Source organism: Nestor notabilis, unplaced genomic scaffold (assembly GCF_000696875.1).
Source record: "Nestor notabilis isolate BGI_N333 unplaced genomic scaffold, ASM69687v1 scaffold33, whole genome shotgun sequence".
NCBI classification, from domain to species: domain Eukaryota; kingdom Metazoa; phylum Chordata; class Aves; order Psittaciformes; family Psittacidae; genus Nestor; species Nestor notabilis.
This window is the reverse complement of record NW_009922133.1, coordinates 76,022-96,592: the sequence shown is the minus strand read 5'-3', so window position 1 is coordinate 96,592 and position 20,571 is coordinate 76,022. Positions and strand designations below refer to the sequence as shown.

Below are 20,571 nucleotides of genomic sequence, written 5' to 3'. Positions count from 1 at the left end.
GAAACTGAACTAGATCCCTTTCCTAAACTGTTTTGGATATCTTAATTGTGTCATTTCATATTCTGAAGCACAAAAGGAAGCCCAAGTATCTAATATTAATACTTCCAGCAAAGAGACAAAATATTTCCAAAATGGACACAAATACATCTCATAATTTCAGATGGTATCTACAACCTTTTTGTTCAAAATCTGATGTAATACAAAACTGAGAAACAAAACCTTTGAGCTCTCATTTTTCATTTCTTATATACATACAGTAAAAAGACCTTAACTGGCTATAGAGATTCCTATCTATTAAGATTCAGAAATAGAAGAGCAGCTCTGGAAAAAAGGGTAAAGAAATAAAGAAAGGGGAAAATCATTATGATAATTAGAGTTGTGTGAAACTTGGCTGTTATGGTATGTACGGTTCATCCAAACCTTTTCTTTGGCTTTCATTCATATCCCAACTGTTGCTTTGACTTCTGGGCTTCAAGGAAGCCAAAAACTCCAAGTGAAACATTGCCAAATCCAACATATTTTTGCAGGTTTAGGGTCAAAACCATGCAAACCCACAGAGTTCCTCTTACCATCATAAATCAGCCTAAGTTTGCCAAAATGTTATTTTCTGTTCCACGTAAGCTTTTTGCCATCAGTACTGCATTTAGTAACATGATTACATAGCTTCATATCTTAATGGCTTTCTTATTCTATGACAGTTGACTTTTTTTTTTTTTTTACAACTCTTATGGGGTTCATTTTTAAATACTTTCCAGTTTCCTATGAGTTTACAGGGAGGCACAATCAAAAAAACAATCTTTGGTCTTGGAGTGGATGATGCTGAATTTCATTTAACTATTCACTCTCTTTTCCAGACCTTTTAAAAACACACCAAACAGTCGCAAAACGAATTCTTATGGGACTTTTGAAAAATACCATGACTTGTGAACTCATGAGGAATGGCTTAATTTTAGGAAAAGTACTTTGCCTCTTTACTAACATACTATGTCTAGGCATGTGCCCACTAGTTCTACTTTATTTGAAACAATTTCTCTTGATTTGTCCAGTACAGATATCATATATAGAGGTAGTTTTCCAAAACTTACATGGAACCCTTTTTAGAAACAAAGGTCACATTAGCCACCTTCCAGTCCTCTGGTAAAAAGGAAATTTTAAGCAAGTTACACACCAGACTTATAAATTCACATCTTCTACCTTAATTTCCAAGAAGTTTAAAATGAAAACTACTTGGATCTGATAGTAACTTAGCTTGACCACAAGTTTACCCTGCTTTGAACAAGAGGTTGAACTTGATGGTCCCCCTTTGAGGTCCCTTTCAATTATCCTCTGATTCACTGATCCTATGATGAAGTCATTGTTAATTTTGGTAACTGTTGTCTAATCTTTTCTCCTGCCACCCCACTCTGAGATCAATCTTCCAATACTTTGCCCATAAAAGGGTGTTCCAGAAGCAGAAACTTCCCAAGTTCCTCTTCTGTGAACATAGGAGAAAGACATTTCTTTCATTTTTTGACCTCATGACCTTATTTTCTGAAAGCACTCTTTATATGTCTTGATTATCTTTGGCTCTTTAGATTCTCTGGCAGGCTTCTGCCTTCTGACACATCGGAAAATTACTAGTTTGAATGCATTTCATGATCTACTCATTGTGCTTCATGCATTTCATGGTCTGCTTATTTGTGCTTTTTACACTTTACTTGCCAGGTTTTACGATTCTATTTTTCTCAACTGGACAAATTTCATGGGTTTTGTTTTGTTTGTTTGTTCAAGCTCTTGATAGCTTCCTTTGTCCTGCTGTTTAACTATGCTGGTTATTGTTTCATCTTCCTAAAGCCATTTTTGGTAGGTGGTATCCATTTCCTCTGAGCCAATATAATTTATAATTTTCTTTAAATAGCCTTCATGATGCCTGTAAAGCTTTTACTCCTTTGACTGTCCTTTTTAATTTCTTTGACTATCACCTTCCTTATTTTTGTGCAGTTTATCCCATTGTTTAACAGATACAGTGTATTGTTGTTTTTTGTAGTTCTGTTCTTGGTCCCCAGTTCTTTAAACCAGGTTTAAACTTAATTTTATTTAATCAGCATAGCCTAACAGTTCTTTATTTGTCTGAAAATACTATACAACAGCAGAGAGTACAGTATCAGCAGTTAATATCAGTGGTCACCAGCACAGCTGTAACACATTTGTCGACATAAGCTGCATTTTGCTTGCTTTCCAGCTTTACCTCATGAATGGTGAAACTTCATTTACACCAAGAAAAAAAAGAGAACTTGCACGGTTTGCTAAATGGGCATCTGTCAAGAATATTTCTCTATGGAGAATGAGAATGTATTGATTGTTAATACCTAGGGATGCACCAAAACAAAATTTTGCAGGGATTCAACATGGTGAAGCAAGACAAAAAAGAAACCATGATACTGCCAACATACACAAAGATATTTGGATCATTTAAGACAAGGCTTTGTGTGAGTGTTAATGAAATCTTTGAAAAAGCCACATGACTACAAAAGTGCAGAGGAATAAATACAACCATTTATATAGATAAACCACAAAAGTGAAGAAAAATCAAAATTGGGTCAAATTTTAGATGTACATACTCTGAATACAGGACAACATTTTCAGATTACAAGGGAAAAAAAAGTAATAAGAATACGGCTACTGAATGTGACTGAGACTAAAACGCCCAGAAAATTCATGTTTTCTTAAGCAGACTTCCATTTCCTTGTATTTCAAATATTAATTCTATCAAAGAGAGATTCTTTCCAGAACACACACACACATACACAAAACTCCACTTTTTTTCCACAGTTTGTAACTTCTACATGTATGAAAGTAGCCTACATAATTTCTTACGGGCAAATAAACCTGTGGCATTCAGGATTCATACTAGTTTATATAAGCTCACATATTCATCTTATGGACCTAGTTTGACTCAGATTTTGTTCAATGATGACATTAAGAAGGCAGTGGAAAAGTTGAATACATATTTAGTGCTAGACATCTCAAATTTTCATGAAAATACTGACCTATTTTGCAGCATCCTAAAATTCTGAAAAAATTTAAGTCCTTTGTTACTAGCTCACTGAATTTATTATTGATTACTCTTTCCTTCAAAGCACAAACGCTATAGTTACATTCTGCCTGATTTACTGACTTTCAATCAATATATGAAACATCTGGCCAGCTGTTTTTTACTCAAGAACTAGTCTAGGAGGAAAAAAAGGGGGGGGGGGGGGGGAGGAAATAAATAAAAAACAAGACGACAAAATAAAACACACACCCTAACAGAGACACCAGACTCTTCAGAACCTTTCTAGAAGAGGCAGTTTTATACTAGCTATATCTGTATCTATGTTAAAGCATGGAATGGTTACTGCACACGTTGTATAGCCCATGAAGGAGAATTTAATACACATGCCATAGTGCAATTATAGCATTAATCATGGAACAGGAGCAAGAAAAAACACCTATAAGATTGAATACGTAACTGCCCACCACTAAACCATGTCCCCAAGCACCACATCTACATGCCTTTTAAACACCTCCAGGGATGGCAACTCAACCTTTCCCTGGGCAGCCTGTTGCAATGCTTGACGAACCTTTCAGCAAAGAAATTGTTCTTAATCTCCAGTCTAAACCTCCCCTGGTGAAGCTTGATGCTGTTTTCTCTTGTTCTTTCACTTGTTACCTGGGAGAAGAGATAGACCCCCACCTTGCTCTATGCTCCTTTCAGGTAGTTGTAGAGAGCAATAAGGTTCTCCCTGAGCCTTCTGTTCTCCAGACTGAACAACCCCAGTTCCCTCAGCCAGACCTCATAATACTTGTTCTCTAGACCCTCCACCAGCTTCATTGTCCTTCTTTGGACACACTCCAGCACCTCAGTGCCTTTCCTGTAGTGAGAGACCCAAAAGTGAACACAGTATTCAAGGCGCAGCCTCATCAGTGCTGAGCACACAATCAGCATCAGTATCACAATGTTTGTGTATGGTCCTTGTTTTCCTTATTATGGAGAGAAGAGTGCTACTGCAGGAGAAGTCTGCACCAGGAAGTTGCAGAAATTTTTTAATTGTCTTCACATGTATTTTATGACCTGGCTTTTCAACGTGCCATGGCAAAATGAACAGGGAAATCACAATTCATGAAATCATGCAGGATAACAATTATATGAAACTTGCCATTTTAGCTTTTAAGAAACATCTTCAGGTTTTGAGATATATTATTTCACCTAACTGTCTACTAGGCAATTCATGTTTTAATTTAATAGGTACTTTATATGCATTTCAGCTAGGTAAGGAGAAAACAAAATTTGCAGTTGAAAATCGGAATAGAGCACTTTAGAGAACCAACAATACACAAGTTAGCTTATGTCAGACAGCTAAGTATAGTTAAAAATTCATACCCTACCACAATGGATTTAAGATTTCTTCATCCAGGTATCCCATGAACATATTCATAGCAAAGTTTTGTAGGTAGGAAGCTATTAGGCAATGGTTTACATGCTAACTTTCTAGTATTCTTGTGAAATGCCTATTTCACATTTAGAGAAAAGGAGGAGTTTAAGATACTAGTTATCCTGCTTAAAGCACTAATTATTTTAATGTTTGTCAGTTTCATAAGAAGAAGGTGAACAAACCCATCATGCATAAAGGACTGAGACCTGCTCTGAATGCATGAGAACCAGACAGCAGCCTTCTAGCAGTCTTTTCTAATGTCCGTATTAAGCAAAGTAATGATATTTGCTAGGACTTGGCAGCCAAACGTTCTTATGAAAGAACACCCAGACAGAGAAGCCAATCTTGACAAACCTTACAGCTGACTGCAGAAGGACTTTCTCACAAATTGTAACTCACATCAACAGATCAGATGTAATGATGAATGACAATGGACTGTTTCCATTTGTACTCGAGATCTGCTTTCTCAATGACCTTTTAAGTTTATTTTTTGTCTGTACAGGGTTTTCTTAATTATTTTTCTCTTTATGTGAGAAATCTTTGTCTGACAAGGCAGTGGCAAAATTCCCATTAACTTTACTAGAGCCAGGAATTCATCCCATATGCACAAATTTTTTTCTTCAAAACGAAGGGACTATAGCACTCGTGACACACTGTTCACATTGTTCTAATATCCCTTTGAAGTTAAAAACAAAGAGGAGGGGAGATCACATACTCCTGGCTTTTATCTTTGTCATAGCTTCTAGATGGATAAATTATGGCAGTTCTCAATATGACAAAGGTATGTGACAGCTAAAGAGTAGGTGTAAAATGCTTCTTTCGTTATGCCAATATACAACTGTGAAAGAAACACAACTCACTCATACTAAATAATATTGCTTAATAAAACTCCACCCCACTAAAGAACAAATGCACTTGTAAAAGCATTTCTAATTCATGTCACTAAAATATCCAGAGAAATACAAATAATAACTCAAGATGTATTTTTTAGAAGGCAATAGGAAAAAAAAAAACCTGCAATCGTTGTCTACTTTAGGTGTTTAAGATTCAAAGTTAACACTTTTATAGTTCACCTACATCAAACTAATATTTTAAAGTAAGTTCATTTTTCCTTATGACAATTATAAAAGGTGTGTCAGAAAAATACTCTGATTGTATTAATACATTTGTTTAGTGAAAACACTGGGACTTCATGAGTATCCATAACCTATCAGGTTTTATCCAAGGTACTTCTCAGAAAGAAATGCAGACTTTTTTCATGTAGAAAGCGGAACAGATTGTTTCCCAATGAAAAAGAGAAATGGAAAAATACAAAAAGCAGTAGGGGATCTACAGTTATCTGTGGTAGATAACTGCTTGTTAAGGCAGTAAGGACCCTTGCTGTAACCTGAAAAAACAGCCTTCTGTAAAATTCAATGTGTTGCACTCCAGTGTTGTAAAAAAACAAAACCTGAATCTATTGTAAAAGTTATCTAAACCACAAATGCAGTACTCTTCTTTTTCTTCACATGCAGCTATCGACTATCCACAGAGAAGCAAGAATCTAGTAAAACTACTAGGTTAACAGAGTATGTAGTCTTCCTCGTGTTTCACTTGCTAAAGACCAATCTTCCAATTGCTCACTGAGCCAAAAGTTGTATCAACACTGGACCAAAAGCTATATCAAATTCACCTGCACTAAGTACCTCAATCAGTATCAATTCATTAGTAAACATTTTTAGTATCATGAGTAACACACCACTTCAAATTCTTACCAGTTGACAGTTCAGACCAGTAAATGGAATACAGGACAGACAAAAACTAAATCTATGCTTCTCAATGGTGCCATCAGCCACCTGTGACACCTTGCACATAAGCTCTGTTCCTTAGTTTCTTGACTCAGTTTCTTTTGCTTGCATTGATTGCTGTCGTGGCTTAAGCCCAGTTGGTAACTCAGAACCACGCAGCCACTCGCTCACTCCCCTCCTTCTTTCTCCCTCTGCTCCCAGAGGGATGGGGAGAATTGGAGGAATGTAACTCCCACAGGCTGAGATAACAGCAGTCCAGTAACTAAGGTATAATACAACCCACTACTGCTACCACCAATAATGAGAAGGTAAATAACAAAGGGAGAGGACACAACCGCTCACCACCCACCAACCAACAGCCAGCCCGACCCGAGCAGTGACCTGTGCCTTCCAGGTAACTCTCCCCAGTTTATATATTGGGCATGACATGCCATGGTATGGAATACCCCTTTGGCCAGTTTGGGTCAGGAGTCCAGTCTCTGCTTCCTCCCAACTTCACCTCCTCCCTGGCAGAGCAAGTCCTTGGTCGGAGTAAACATTACTTAGCAACAACTAAAAACATCAGCATTATCAGCGTTGTTCCCAGGCTGAAAGACAAAACCACAGCACTGCACCAGCTACCAAGAAGGAGAAAAATGACTGCTGTAGCTGAACCCAGGACAACTGCAAAACAGCTAGGAATCTGAAATATTAACAATTTACTCTCACGCTTCCATGGTTAAGAAGTCAGTATCTGAATATGAATTTCCTCTAAGTGACTACAAATATCAGTAGGTGGCCAATACTTGTTTGTTTCTCATTGATCTTTAATCTGATCACATTCTATTTGTTTAAATTGGAAGTGTATTTTCTTTAAATCCAAGATCTGATGGTTTAGCTTGAGATTTGAAAATCACCTCCTTTTTCCCTGACTTATCTATTCTACTATCACGATTTTTGCTGGCTAAATTCTGCCCAACTAAACCCTAACAATTTAAAAAAGGGATTGGCAAAGTATAAGTGAAACTTGGTCCCGAAGTCTTCTAATGGAATCTGTCTCATGAAAGCTCCTCAAAGCAAAGATGCATTTACAATAAAGAATTTTAAGAAAACTTTCCAAGGTTCCTACCTTGGTAGACACAATTATGTGAAGAAGCACCTTCACACCTACCTTCTCTTTCCAGTTTGTGGCATAAGGTAGTCTGTAAGTAAAATGTATAAGGCTATTACAGAGCACTAGTAATGAGAGATAAATGGTACAAATCTGGTTTATTAGCAATCAAGCAAAATAATTCTACTTATGCTTACCTCAAGCAGAACTTTTGTTACTGACCAGATATATTAGTAAGAGACTTGCATGCTATTCAAAATGATCTATGGAGAGTGACAAACAGCAACAGCTAGCAGTGGTTACAAACAGGTAAATACAACAAGACCAAATTGTGAAACTAGCTAGAAATACAAGCTTGATGCAAACCACAAGGTGAGTTTTGAAAACCCTTTTATATTTTCATCCAGCCTATGAAGCTCTGAACAAGAAGTGTTACAGCCCATGGAAAAGCTACAAATATAACAAATTATGTGGAGATACGGTTTGCATAGAATTTAGCTACTCATAGGTTGAATATGAACATAGGTTCTTAGTCATATTTTTAGAACATTATGACTTTTTTGCTTGTTTATATATATGAAAACAGTAAAAATTTGTCTTTTTTTTTTTTGTGAAATATTTGTGAAAACTGAAGATTAAAAAAAAACCAACACAAAAAAAACCCGAACAAACTTTTTAAGCAATGCCTAAATTGGAAAATCTACGCCAACACAAATGTCTATTATACTGCTTTTATATTACTAGGTTAAACCTCCTATATTCATCTTACATTGAAGACAGCTACACAAATAGGGTCAGACATTTTATTGCTATTTCACTTTGCAGGATTTCAATCTAAATCATTGTTTTTGTCATTGATTATAATTTATGTAATATAATGTTTAAATACTCAAGTTAGTAAAATATTAGACGAGCTATAAGTCAATGTAAAAGTTAAAAATGAACTATATGTGGAATGCTATATTGGACAGTCATGTGCTGAAATACTAACATCTATTATAATGAGGTTATTGATGTAGAGTTGACATATGACTTGATTTGCAGATGCCCTACTGCCTAACCTTTTGCAACTATATCTCAGTGTAAACCTGTGGTAATTATTGCTGGGTAAGGAGAGTTTGTTTAACTGAACTATTTCTTTTGATGCATGTTGAATGTGATTGCCCCCTGGAGACTACAGGAGTCCCACATGTGTGAGTTATTACATAAATATTGAGGGAGAAAAAAAAAGGTGTATCACATTAAATTTTTCCTGTTTCCTATTGTTGCAATTTTGTTTTTTTCCAACAAGATCTTTTTCTTCCTTCCAGTGTCTTGACATATATGCCCTTTTTGACTAACAAAGGCATTTAACAGAAATAACTGATTTAATCTAAACATAAACTACTTGTTAATAAGGTAGTTCACTAATTTCTAAATAATTATATTAAAACATTCAAATTTAACTTTGTTTGCAAATCCAGAAGTCCAGGTTTTACTCTTGTGTAACTGAAGTCAGTGAATTAACATTACTTAGCATGGAAACACACCACGTATTTGACTTAACTGTAGAAACTAAGATAAGAAACCCAGTATTCAGATTTTCTGATATGGGATACTCTAGAAGTACTTATAATAGTACAAAGGTTGTATTATTACTCATATATAATGTTCTATAATACTGTGTACTTGGTTAAAAATCCAGAAGTAGTAAATTTGGATAGTTATAGGAATAAAATTCATGTTATGTTACACATACTCAGGTAACATATTTCTCTAGACAAAAGAAATGACATGACAAGTACATACAACAGTTGTACTGATAATGTTCTACTGGCTAAACTGTTTCTTTATGCAATAGGTGGTTAGACCATCATGGCACAGAACAGAGTCACTTCTTGTCAACCTATTAATTATGACAGAGAAAAAAAGATTTAAGAGACTGAGTTTAGCAGAAACTGATCCCCAACTGAGATTTTCACAGACTGTCTATAGGGACATTTTATAACAAAAGTAGTTTTGGCTTCTGGGGATTACACTGCACAAAGAAAACAAATGTCAAATAAATCCCCAAAGAAAAAACCCACTTCTGGTATTGATCCTCAAACCTACCAATCAACCTTCCTGCCCTGTGTAGACTCTCAAATACTTTTCTTCATCTGAAACCTTTTAGAAATATTTTCTTCAACATAATCTTAAACTACTGGCTGAAGTTCAACACGCCTTTCAGCAACACATATGGAATTTATCCACAACTTATGGAACTTCCACAGGCCAAGGAAGGAAAATTCCTAAACGTCCATCGATGTTTACAATCGGAATTTATATTTATATTATGTGACAAATCTGAAGATACATACACTAGATGTGTCTTCAATAGTCTTACATGTGTTTTAATTGATTAGTCTGATTTTTTTGTGCACTTCTAATCTGGAAGTCATTTATTAATATATTGCATGACATTGTCACCACTTATTTTTTTCTATTACCCACTGCCTGAGTCTCTGCTCAAAGATTATTTTGATTTATTGGTTATCAATGAATCATAGAAAAGACAGTTTTGTTAAGTCCTACTTTTTAAAAACGTCTATTAAATATTTACGTTCTGCCACATGAAAATGACAGCTTTAAGAAATTGCTGTTCCTGCCTTCTTTTAGAGAATCACAAGAGAAAAAGTGTTCCCTGAACTATGGGAAATTTATAATAAGCTATACATTTTGCTGAAGGCTGGACATTTTTGAGGTTGGAGTTATTAACTACACTCTACCTTGGCAAAATCCAGCTGTAATTACAGAAGCAGAGAAACACCAAAGGAAGTACCCATGAACATATCACTAATGCACACACAATCGTGTAATCTACTGTGCTAGGTTCTCTCCATTTGCTGGTACATAACTGCTTTATAAGGGTAAACCTACTTGATATGCACACAAATACTAATTATCTTACAATTTGACTAAACTTCTGCTACACCACTCAAAGATGAAACTTTACAGTCCCCAAGGAACCTATAGTTTGAAAACCGAAGCATACAAATACATATGTTTGAATAAGAACAAGTTGAATAGCATTCTGTAGATGTGTTACAGAAAACTAGCATAAAATACTCACTTTTCCATTTCTTCATATGTTGGTTCATTAATGTATTAGACTATAAATGAAGAACTTAGCCAAAGAAAGGTAAAAGATTACTCACTTGCACTTGCAATCAACTCACTTGTAAAAAGTATTTGCAACAGCTTGAAAAATGTATCTAGTCATAAAAATTACCATTTAGTGTGAAACACTGGAAATAAGGTTGTTGAAAATATTTCTGCATGGGCTACAATTGTAAATACGGTATCTACGACACGAGACAATTACAGCCTTCAATCTTACATGTCAGATGCACCATTAAGCTTCTGCTTTGACTGTAGAAAAATTCTGATAAAATAAGTTTACATTAAAACCATAAGAAAAATAAGTTTCTATTCTGTGTTTTCCATAAACACGGCCATGGCAGCCTTAAAAGGAGAACTCCATTCTAGGTGCAGCTTATCCCATCTTCTGAATTTGCCACTGAGCTTTACTCTTTATTAACTAACATAAAGACTGAAAGACTTCTTGCAGCTAACTCTTAAAGAGACTTGCAAAAAGCTTGTTGCAAAACTTTTGTTTCAAAATATTTGTACCCAATAGCAGATGCGGTGCAGGCCATATCTTACCCGTTCTCTTGCCTCTGTGCTTATTTCCAAAATCTGTCTCCATGATGCTGCATCTGTGTGTTCTGACTGCTTGCAATATTAAGAAAGGAAAATCAAAAGCGGTCACCTACTTCCCTGTATCCTCTGCTCATTGTAGAAATCAGAGGGAATGGTGTAAAAGTCAGAGTTCAATCTTTTCTCCATCTTCCCCTGCAAAATGACCAGCCTTCTGAAGACAGAAACATAAAACATCTCCTGAACACTCAGAATTATTAAAGCCTTCCAGAGAGATATAGGATCACCTTCGGATACGTGCTTAAAATAGAATTCACTCTTAATATAATAACTCATGACTTTAAACTCTTAAAAGGTTGCATTTTCTCACTGCATATGCATTTCAGCACTAATAAATACAAAGCTGTGTGTTTATGCAATGAATTCTCTCCTGCCTTATGTCAGCTACATACACTAATGCCTGTCTGCGTAAGTCACCACTGCTTCCTCTGTCTCTGAACTGATTACACTGCTCTGTTCAGTTTTATTTTCAAGACTTCACCTCATTCCCTAGCTTCCTCTTTTTATTAATACTATAGTTTCAAAGTTTTTGAGACAATACAGTAGGAAATACACTGCATTAATAGAAAAATCATAATAATTTCAGGTATACCCCTTGTTTAGGCAATGCTATTTTAAGAGACACAGAAATAATATATGGCAATATGGGATGTCTTCAGTGTATTTTTTATTTCTGGAGCTATTAAGGAGATGAAAATTATATGCTGAAGCACAGAGTAAAAATAAAGAAACAAATCCAACTTTCAGGATTCATGATGACTAGCTGTGAAATCTCTTAGGAGCTATTTTTAGGGAGTAAGACATCACAGATGTTCACACGGCAAGAATAAGACAGCAGTAATATTAGCTACTCAGGTTTTTCTATCACTTTTGATAGGACTTTCTCCTGATCATGTTTTATTCATTACCTATGAGGAAATTTCCAGCCAGTACGAAACTACTGAAAAGCTAGAACTCTTGCCTTGCCTCAGTATGCCCAGTGACAAGCCAAGGCTGACATGTTGGACTCTGTTTAAAGAGAGACACACTTACACTTGGAAAATGTATGTGTGTACACGATTTGTTTCACAGGCTTAGAGCATTGATCAAGCTGCCTATATATAATATTCAAAATCAATGAGAACTACACATTGTCTCACTCAAAAATTGTTTTAGTGAAATATCTCTTTTCAGCATGTGGATTTCTGCCCAAAGAAAATCCAAGCCACCTAGAAGAGAATTGTGACAAACAACCCAAGCACTTAAAACATTCAGAGGGTCAAAAACTTTTCCAGCAGATAAAACAGAGGAAAAGGTGAAAACACCCAGAAGCTGTGCAGGTTAGAGCAGAATAGGGTACTAAACTTTTTAACTTTGTTCTTAGGCTCATCCCTGCATGTCTCTTGTGACATGTATGCATTGGTCAGTTTGCATAAAGATTCTACAGGGAAGTTTTTCTTGACTTTGTACAGATGTGATTCCATAAGGTTTAATTCACTTATTAAATCTATAATTTACATTTATGAAAGCTATAATCAGACAAAAGTGTACATTTTATTTTCTTTGAAGCTATGTGATGAGACATATGAGAATATTATTACATGCACATTCTGTTTTTTTTCTTTAGAGAAAAGAAAGGACTTTGTTGTTATTACAGCAGGTTTGAAAATCAGGATCAAAATCAAAGCCACTCAAGTTTTCAATGTTACGCAAATGTTTTCATTCCCAGTTCTGTTGAGGTAACAGTGTTACTCGAACAAGTATGTTTCATACAAGAATCAAGAAAAAGCATCTCAGGACATAAACATCTCGTATCATTTCAAGATCCTGCAAAGAGATTTGAGGAATTATGTACAACTTTATAACCTGTCTAATTCTTAGCTCAGCATTTCTCAAAGACTTATCTTTCTGAGACAGCTGAAAAAAAGAGGAAAAAATGAAGGCATGTTAGATACACCATTCTCAAAAAATTTCATGATAAAGTGTTCAAGGGCCAGCTCTCCTGCTGTGATGCTTTACGTAATATATGACCATCATGTCTGGCAAGATTTGCACAGGTCTGCCCTTGATTTGTGGAAGGAAAAAGCAGAAAACCTCACAACTATTCTTCATTTCCAAGAATTAATCTGAAGTCTGGCTCCCTGATGTTTCCAATTTTACAGTGATCCTAATAACCCCCAAAACCACACCTGAAGGATCACTCACAATTATAGCTGATAGCTCAGGGAGACCAAAGTGAATTCCCTCCCCAGGCATCCCAGGGCACTCTCCATTACAGCAGCAGCCCTGGAGTGCTGTGAGATGGAGCCATCAGAGACTCAAACTTGACCTGCAAGCACTGATGGTAGGATGTGAGCCAGTTTTGGGAGGCTTTTATCTGAAAAGATAGTTAAAAAGTGTCACAAATATACATGATGCTACAAGTCCCAGGAACTACTTCATACTATTGAAGCTTCAAAGAATCTACAGACTTCTGAACTTCTTCAAACCTAACAGAAAGCAAATGGACAGCTCAATGGGTAGAGCTTCAGCCCCTACTTGAGCTGCACAAAATGGATGGCACTTCAGCTGATTGCTTCAGTTTGCCCTGGATGGCCCATGGACAGTTATAGTAATTTTCTTACTACATCTTTTCCAGCACTTGAGACTTGGCAGGAGTGAATGTAATTTGACTAGTATAATTGCTCTTGAATTCTCAGCTGAGCTTATCACAGCCAGCCAACAAATATAATCATTACATCAGGCCAGAGAATATATACTTTACCCTAACAGCTCAATACATCATTCACAAATGTAACAAGTACACTATGGACACAAGCACTATGTGTTACAGAAGCTTATAAACATCAGGCGTTTCTACTAAACATAGTAGAAGGTATTATAAACAATAACAAGAAAAGCTGGTCAGATCTCTATGTTTTACTAAAACGTTAATTCAATATTTATTGAAATACTAATTAATTTTATTTTTAATTACCAAATGCATACTTACTCCCAGAAACTTGTTTTCAAAGTAGATCATGTATCTCATATCATGTGTCTCCCCACAAATCCTGCCTTACTTAAACCCTTAGATCACTACAGTTATAACATTTTAGTAACTTTATATATTATTTATAAACAGAAATTTAGTATCAAGACTGAACAAATATTCTACTCTGTCAGATGATTCATCTAGTCAACTCTTACATCCCAATTTGAATTCTGTATATGTTCACATCATGAGAAGAACTTCAGTTTCTGGTCTGCTTCTTGAGGAAAGTGTTGTATCCTTGGGTTGGTTGGAAAGAAAATAAATTTACCTGCTACATACTGCATTATATGTATCCTTTTGAACACATGCCTAAATAAGATCAAATCTAGAACACTCACAAATATAGCTGCATACTCAGACCTGCATACTCACACCTGCAGGTATGTTCCATTCCTGCACCCAGGCATTTGTGGCTAAATATTACAGCAGTAAACATTTATCTTATGCCAAATACATGAAACAGTTTTATGTGACCATGCACAAAAGCCTCAAATCAAAATCACCCTGAAATAACAAGCCATACAAACCAATCAAAATCATGACTGCATCCACCAGTGTTCTTGATGAAAATTTTTAAAAGGAAAAACTTTTTTCTGAGAAGAAACTCCAGGGAGAATGAGGGGTATTTTAAACAACTCTCAGGCAAAATTTTCCTTTGTACACCAAGGCTAATTGACTGGAGCTTTAGAGTTTGGTTGGCTTTTAACTAGTCAAACCACCTACTTCTCAGATTCACATATGAACACGACTTAATGCTCTCACATAATACTTGTAACTACTCTACACATATAAAACAAACAAAACATACCATTTAAATCAAAATACTCTCCTATTAACAGAATAAATGCACATCACAGTCATGTTACCTCCACTACTCAATGTCAACCTATTTATTTGCTTAGATTCATTGTGGCATTTATGGAGAACAAATAAAAGCTCCCCATATCTTGCAATGATATGGAAACCTCAAGCTCCCAACATGTGAGGCAGGGACATGTTTCCATTAGATGTAGTATCATGAGGTTTTACTGGAAGAATTAATTTTGTGATTAATTTTCAAAAGCAAACCCTAAGGAACTTCCATAGAGAATAACAATTCCTTTATAGAACAGAATCATAGAATAGTTAGGGTTGGAAAGGATGTTAAGATCATCTAGTTCAAACCCTCAAAGTTCACAAGAACAAGTTCGAAGTATCACAAGAACATTAAAACCAGCCCCAGATGCTACCACCACCCCATCTTCCTTAATCTTATGAAAGAAATGATCATACAAGAACACGCACTAGGAAGCCCATTTTGGAAAGGAGACCCTGAAGCAGTGAAAATGGTATCCGTCTCCTGTACCTGCCAGACCACAGCAACTCTGTATCTTAAATTGCTGGGGAAGGAAAAAGTTGACAGATATTCAAGTTCAGCTGCTTTTCTCCAACCCTCTCCATTCACTTTGCTTCCTTAGGGATTTACTTGAACGCATCATAGTACAGTCAAACTTCTCTTTGCAACTGCATATCTCCAGGTATTATATGGCTCTATTCGTAAAGGCAAATAAGCCATTTTCATTCAGGTGGATTTGCCTCATCCATGAACCATGCAGCGACAGCCAGTCTAATTCACTAAAGCCACAAGCCGCCATGAGGGAACACATCCACACCTGCATGAACACAATCGTCAACTTTAAGGAATTAGCTGTACCAGCACACCAGCCACACAGACAACCAGTACTCACTTCCTTCCCTTGTTCTTGTAGCTACTGAAGGAAGAGTTAGGGAATGCAACGCACCTACTAGGAGGCAGAAACAGCTGGGATCCTCTCTTTTTCACTATCCCAGCAGGTCAGCAAGCATAGGATGGGCCACGACACATACATATGTTACTGAAAGTAGTATGTTGAAGTACACAGTATTCAAATATTAATATTTTCAGGAATAGTAACAGAGAAGTAACAGTTCTTAGTTAACTGGCTTTCATAATCTGTTCTTAGTATGTAAATGCTTTATAGCAAGTGAAAGGCACAGAAGAGCTGTGCACCAGACAAGGTTTTCTCTTTCTAAATCCAGCTGTTCAGCCATGCTGTTTCCATTTGGTAGACCCATTTTCATCACATGACTTGAAAGCTTCTAGTACAGCAGTTACATCAAAGACCCTAGGAATGACTTCTATTCTCTAGTGATTACACCACTCTGACAGAGCTTTATCTTTTCAGTATTATTTTGGAAATTGAATTCATTTACTTTACTGAGCAACATTAATTAGAAGTAGCTGCTCGACACTGAATTTAATGTTGATTTGTCATATTGTCAGACCAAATACTTCACAAGGTTTCATTACTATATCTAGTGCAGTGGAACGCATGGTGATGCAATCAGTACGTAAAGACCAAGGTGATAAAGTATACATAACACTAAACAGATGCATAAACAATGTACCATTTCCCAAACTTGATTCTGACATACAGTTTCACCACCAAAGGCCTGAAGACAGGTGTTGGGTTAATCTCTCCGTTTTGCATACAGGAACACATGACAAATACAGTACCATATGAAGCATGTGAGGGTCAAATTTCATCTACTGGAAATTTTCCAGAAACCCATTAGATTAACTAGATCAAAGCCAATTTGCACTGTAAATCAGACGTGCCTATGAACACTGGGTATGAAGACATTGATGATGTTGACAGAAATCAGTACTTCACAGCTTTGCATGGTCAGATCTCAGAGAATAATTTTGAAGTCAAGCATCAATCTTGGTTTCTGGCCTTTAATACCAATTCCCTAGACAATAATGTATCATTTAACCGGATCATCTAATTATCTTTCAAATCTCAATGCCTGAACTTAAAAACTTGCAAACTGTAAAAATTCTCCTGGAATAAGTTTCAAAGTCTACCTTAAATAAGAGATATGGGGAAACCTTTTCTTTTTTTTTTTCTGACTGTAAAAAAGTGCTGATGTAGGAGCTGTGCAGAAATGATTGTGAAAGATCTGTCAAATGACACAGCTATAGCTGTAATCCTCTATGCTACATCTAAGTACATATGATAAAAGTGATCTTTGATGAAGATTCTAAATTCACCATTAATTACCCTGTTAGGCAATCTATGCTCACCCTTTTAACCCACTACATATGCACATAGAGAGACTTAAGATCAAATCACACTCCTTAAAGGATCCGAGCATGCAACCAGATGATCGTATCCCTGTTGATATAGAATTTCACTCCCAGACAGTGGAATTTAAATTTGAGAGCTACATCTAGAAGAAACATAGAACAGGAACAGGCTTATGGTTCTCAAATGTTGTTGCAATCAATCTCCACACTGAAAAATATGGTGGAGTTTGTTATACAATTGAATGTGCCTGAAAAACTGGTTTGTATTTTACAGAGGTAATCACCTAGATGTCAATGTCTGACCAATAAGAAATAAATAAATAAAACAAAATTGCAGCACACTATTATTCGATACTCAGACATGTTGAAATTCATAACCAGATTATATTACCTCACTATGGTTTGTGGATATAATGCTGTGAAAAGCATAGAAATAGAATCCAGAAAGGATAGTTATTCTTCTGTTTTCTGCCTCTTTGCAAAAGAAGCCATAATGACTTACTTGCTTCTAAATAAGCAAAATACAATCCTTATGAGGAGAGGGCTTCACATCCTATTGTTTTTTCTCCTCACCATTAAGTAGTAAAAATTTCATGGATGCAACTGAAGTCACTAGAGCATCCCCTGGTAGGAAAGGAGAGAGCCATCAGCTTTTTGTGGGAAGAGATTCATTACACATCCTGAAAGACACACAGTGAAAAAGAAGTGTACTCTGACGGTTTTAAAACCCAAGTGAAAAATAAACTCACTTGTAAATGTTGAGCATTGTCAGTCATATTGTCCTCTCGCCTACGAACTTCTTCCAACAACTGTGCATTCTTCTTTTTCTCCATTTGCTGATTGTGCTTCAGATTGGCAACCTTCTTGTTCTGGTCCTTCATATGTCTAAGAATTGCATACACATATGCATTACTGTTAATGACTGCAATCACTTCTTTCTACAAATTAACTTGTGACTATAACACAAGACACTGATTCTTCAACAGATAAAAGTGTTCCTAGTATCAGATGTAAACAATAGACCTTCATCTTGTTTTCAAGACAGCACATCAAAACAGCTTTAATATCAGCAGATTATACAATAATACAGCAATTATTCAGGTCTTCAGGATTTTTTCTTTTTCACCATTTGTTCACAAATACTCATGCATGTTGTAAGCACTATGCAGAAAATTTTTTGTTGTAACAGAGAGAGATTATCCAACAATCCTGACATAGTCAGCGAGATCGGAACAATTTTACAGGGTTCTCTAACTGGCATTAATTTCAAAGGAAGCAGAAGGTGAAGGTGATGACTAATGTATGTTGTGAAATTCTGGTTTTGAAAACCTGGACTATAAATACATCTTTTCTGAGGAATAAAGTGAGATGGAGTAGAAGGGCAGGTCATAAATATGCCATGAAGAACAAAGGATGCCTTTACAGGTAGCTTTGTACATAACAAAAACATTACATTTCTATCTCTCTTAATAACGAGAATAATGAGACTTCTTTCTTTCTAATAAAATATTATCAACCAATAGATTTACGATCAACTTCCACATTTTCTTCTGTTAAGGCTGTGCTCCAGTAAAAAAAATAAATTAATAAATAATTTTAAAAAAATAATTGTTTCAATGCTTCATTATCTTTTACTGTGGATGTTATTCATTAAGTTACCAGGAGCTTTCCTGATTCTGATACTTAGCATATATCCTTTAAAGAAAGGCAGCAAGATAATTTTGCCTGGCAGGCACTGAAAAAATATCTTTGCTTTCTACCTGCTTGGGTTCTTAAATATTATTTTCCTGACTTTCTCTGACTTCGAGGAATTTGCTGCCTTTTATCTACATAAAAATAAAGTCACGTGCAAATTCCTAATGAGCTTTACTCACTAATCCTATTCCAGCAAATGAAGAGAACATTATTTAATGCCCAAAAGGATCACTGAAAATGTCTCTGTGGCTTCCACATCAGAACTTTCAGTGGAAAAAAAACCCCAAAATTGTAGAATATGTTTCTTGCACCAATTTTATTATGTTAAAGAAACTAGGTCATTTTATATTTACTTCCATGGCTGGTTTCTTTGTCCTACCACTAGTTTTTTTCACTAATTTATACTGAAAAATAACAATGAATCTCTAATGAATAATTGTTGCCATGTAATTAAAAATTCTTAGATGACACTTCATTACAAATTTATAGGTACAGTTCATAACAGAAAAGCTAATCTATTATCAGTAAAAAAGTAACTAATTTGCCTATAAAAAATAGAAGTGGGTACAACTAATTCAAATACAAATCTCTGCTTTTTAGAAGAGTCTACACCAAGCTAATAGATAATTTTTTTACAAGACAAGTATGAACTACTTTATTTGAAGAACAGATTTGTCCTACAGTTCTGTTCAGGAGTTTGCATCAGCCCTTTCATGCACAAATAGATAGATTAGCCTAATTGATCGTCTATTTACAACCATTTGTCTTTTGTACCCATTTTTTAACATTATAAATAAAATTAATGAAGATTGTACATAAATACATAAAGACTGTAAAAAAAAAAAAAGAATCCCTCAAAAGACATGATTATCAGTTAAAAAAATATAACACACTCCCCCCCATCCTTCTTAATTTTTTTATTTTTAGTACAATCATTTCTATATTACGCAAAACAGTGCCTGGAAGATGAAGAGCAGAGCTCCTCCAGGTTGAACCAACTCTAGTCAGGAGCTATTTTGTAATGCCAGAGACTTTGAGACCTTGGCCTGTATTTTGCTTAAATATGCTCAAATATTTTTTGCAGTACCCAGATTTAGTTCTAATAAACTACACACCTAAGGCTCTCTCCCCTTCAGACACACATTTAACAAAATGAAAAGACTCCTAAGAAACACGCCTTCTTTGGCAGCTCAAATTGACCATTAGTAAAGCACTACAGATATCTCGTTAGATTTCTTACATCCTGTTCAAATTAAACTACACACCTAAGGCTCTCTCCCCTTCATACACACATTAAACAAAATGAAAAGACTCCTAAGAAACACGCCTTCTTTGGCAGCTCAAATTGACCATTAGTAAAGCACTACAGATATCTCTTGTTAGATTTCTTACATCATGTTCAAATCCCCAAATTAAAGAACAAATAGTACACTACGCAATGGTCAGAGGAAACCTGCCCACCTCAGTAGACCTGGGAGTATAGCACAGACCTCCAGTATTTTATCACAGGGTTTTAAGAAAGGTTAGTTTTCTGAAAAACACAACCTTCTGCCACAGCTACCCAACAATAAGCAGGCAACATGACAGTACTGGTTTTTTTAGCAGGAATATTTCTGACAAACTTACACTGACATAATAATAAAAAGCAACCAGAAATTCCATGTTCCACTTTAAACTTATCTCTA

At 35.7% G+C, this 20,571-nt stretch overlaps 1 protein-coding gene across 1 annotated transcript in view; it reads right to left on the bottom strand.

Moving 5' to 3' along the window:
• LOC104403353 (ERC protein 2-like) overlaps positions 1–20,571 on the bottom strand; it is a gene marked incomplete at its 5' end in the record, with an annotated part of 105,955 nt that overhangs the window by 23,316 nt on the left and 62,068 nt on the right. Inside the window, one exon of the mRNA XM_010011460.1 lies at positions 17,941–18,076. Within this exon, the coding sequence (XP_010009762.1) occupies positions 17,941–18,076 (136 nt within the window). The remainder of the gene's footprint in view (positions 1–17,940; positions 18,077–20,571) is intronic.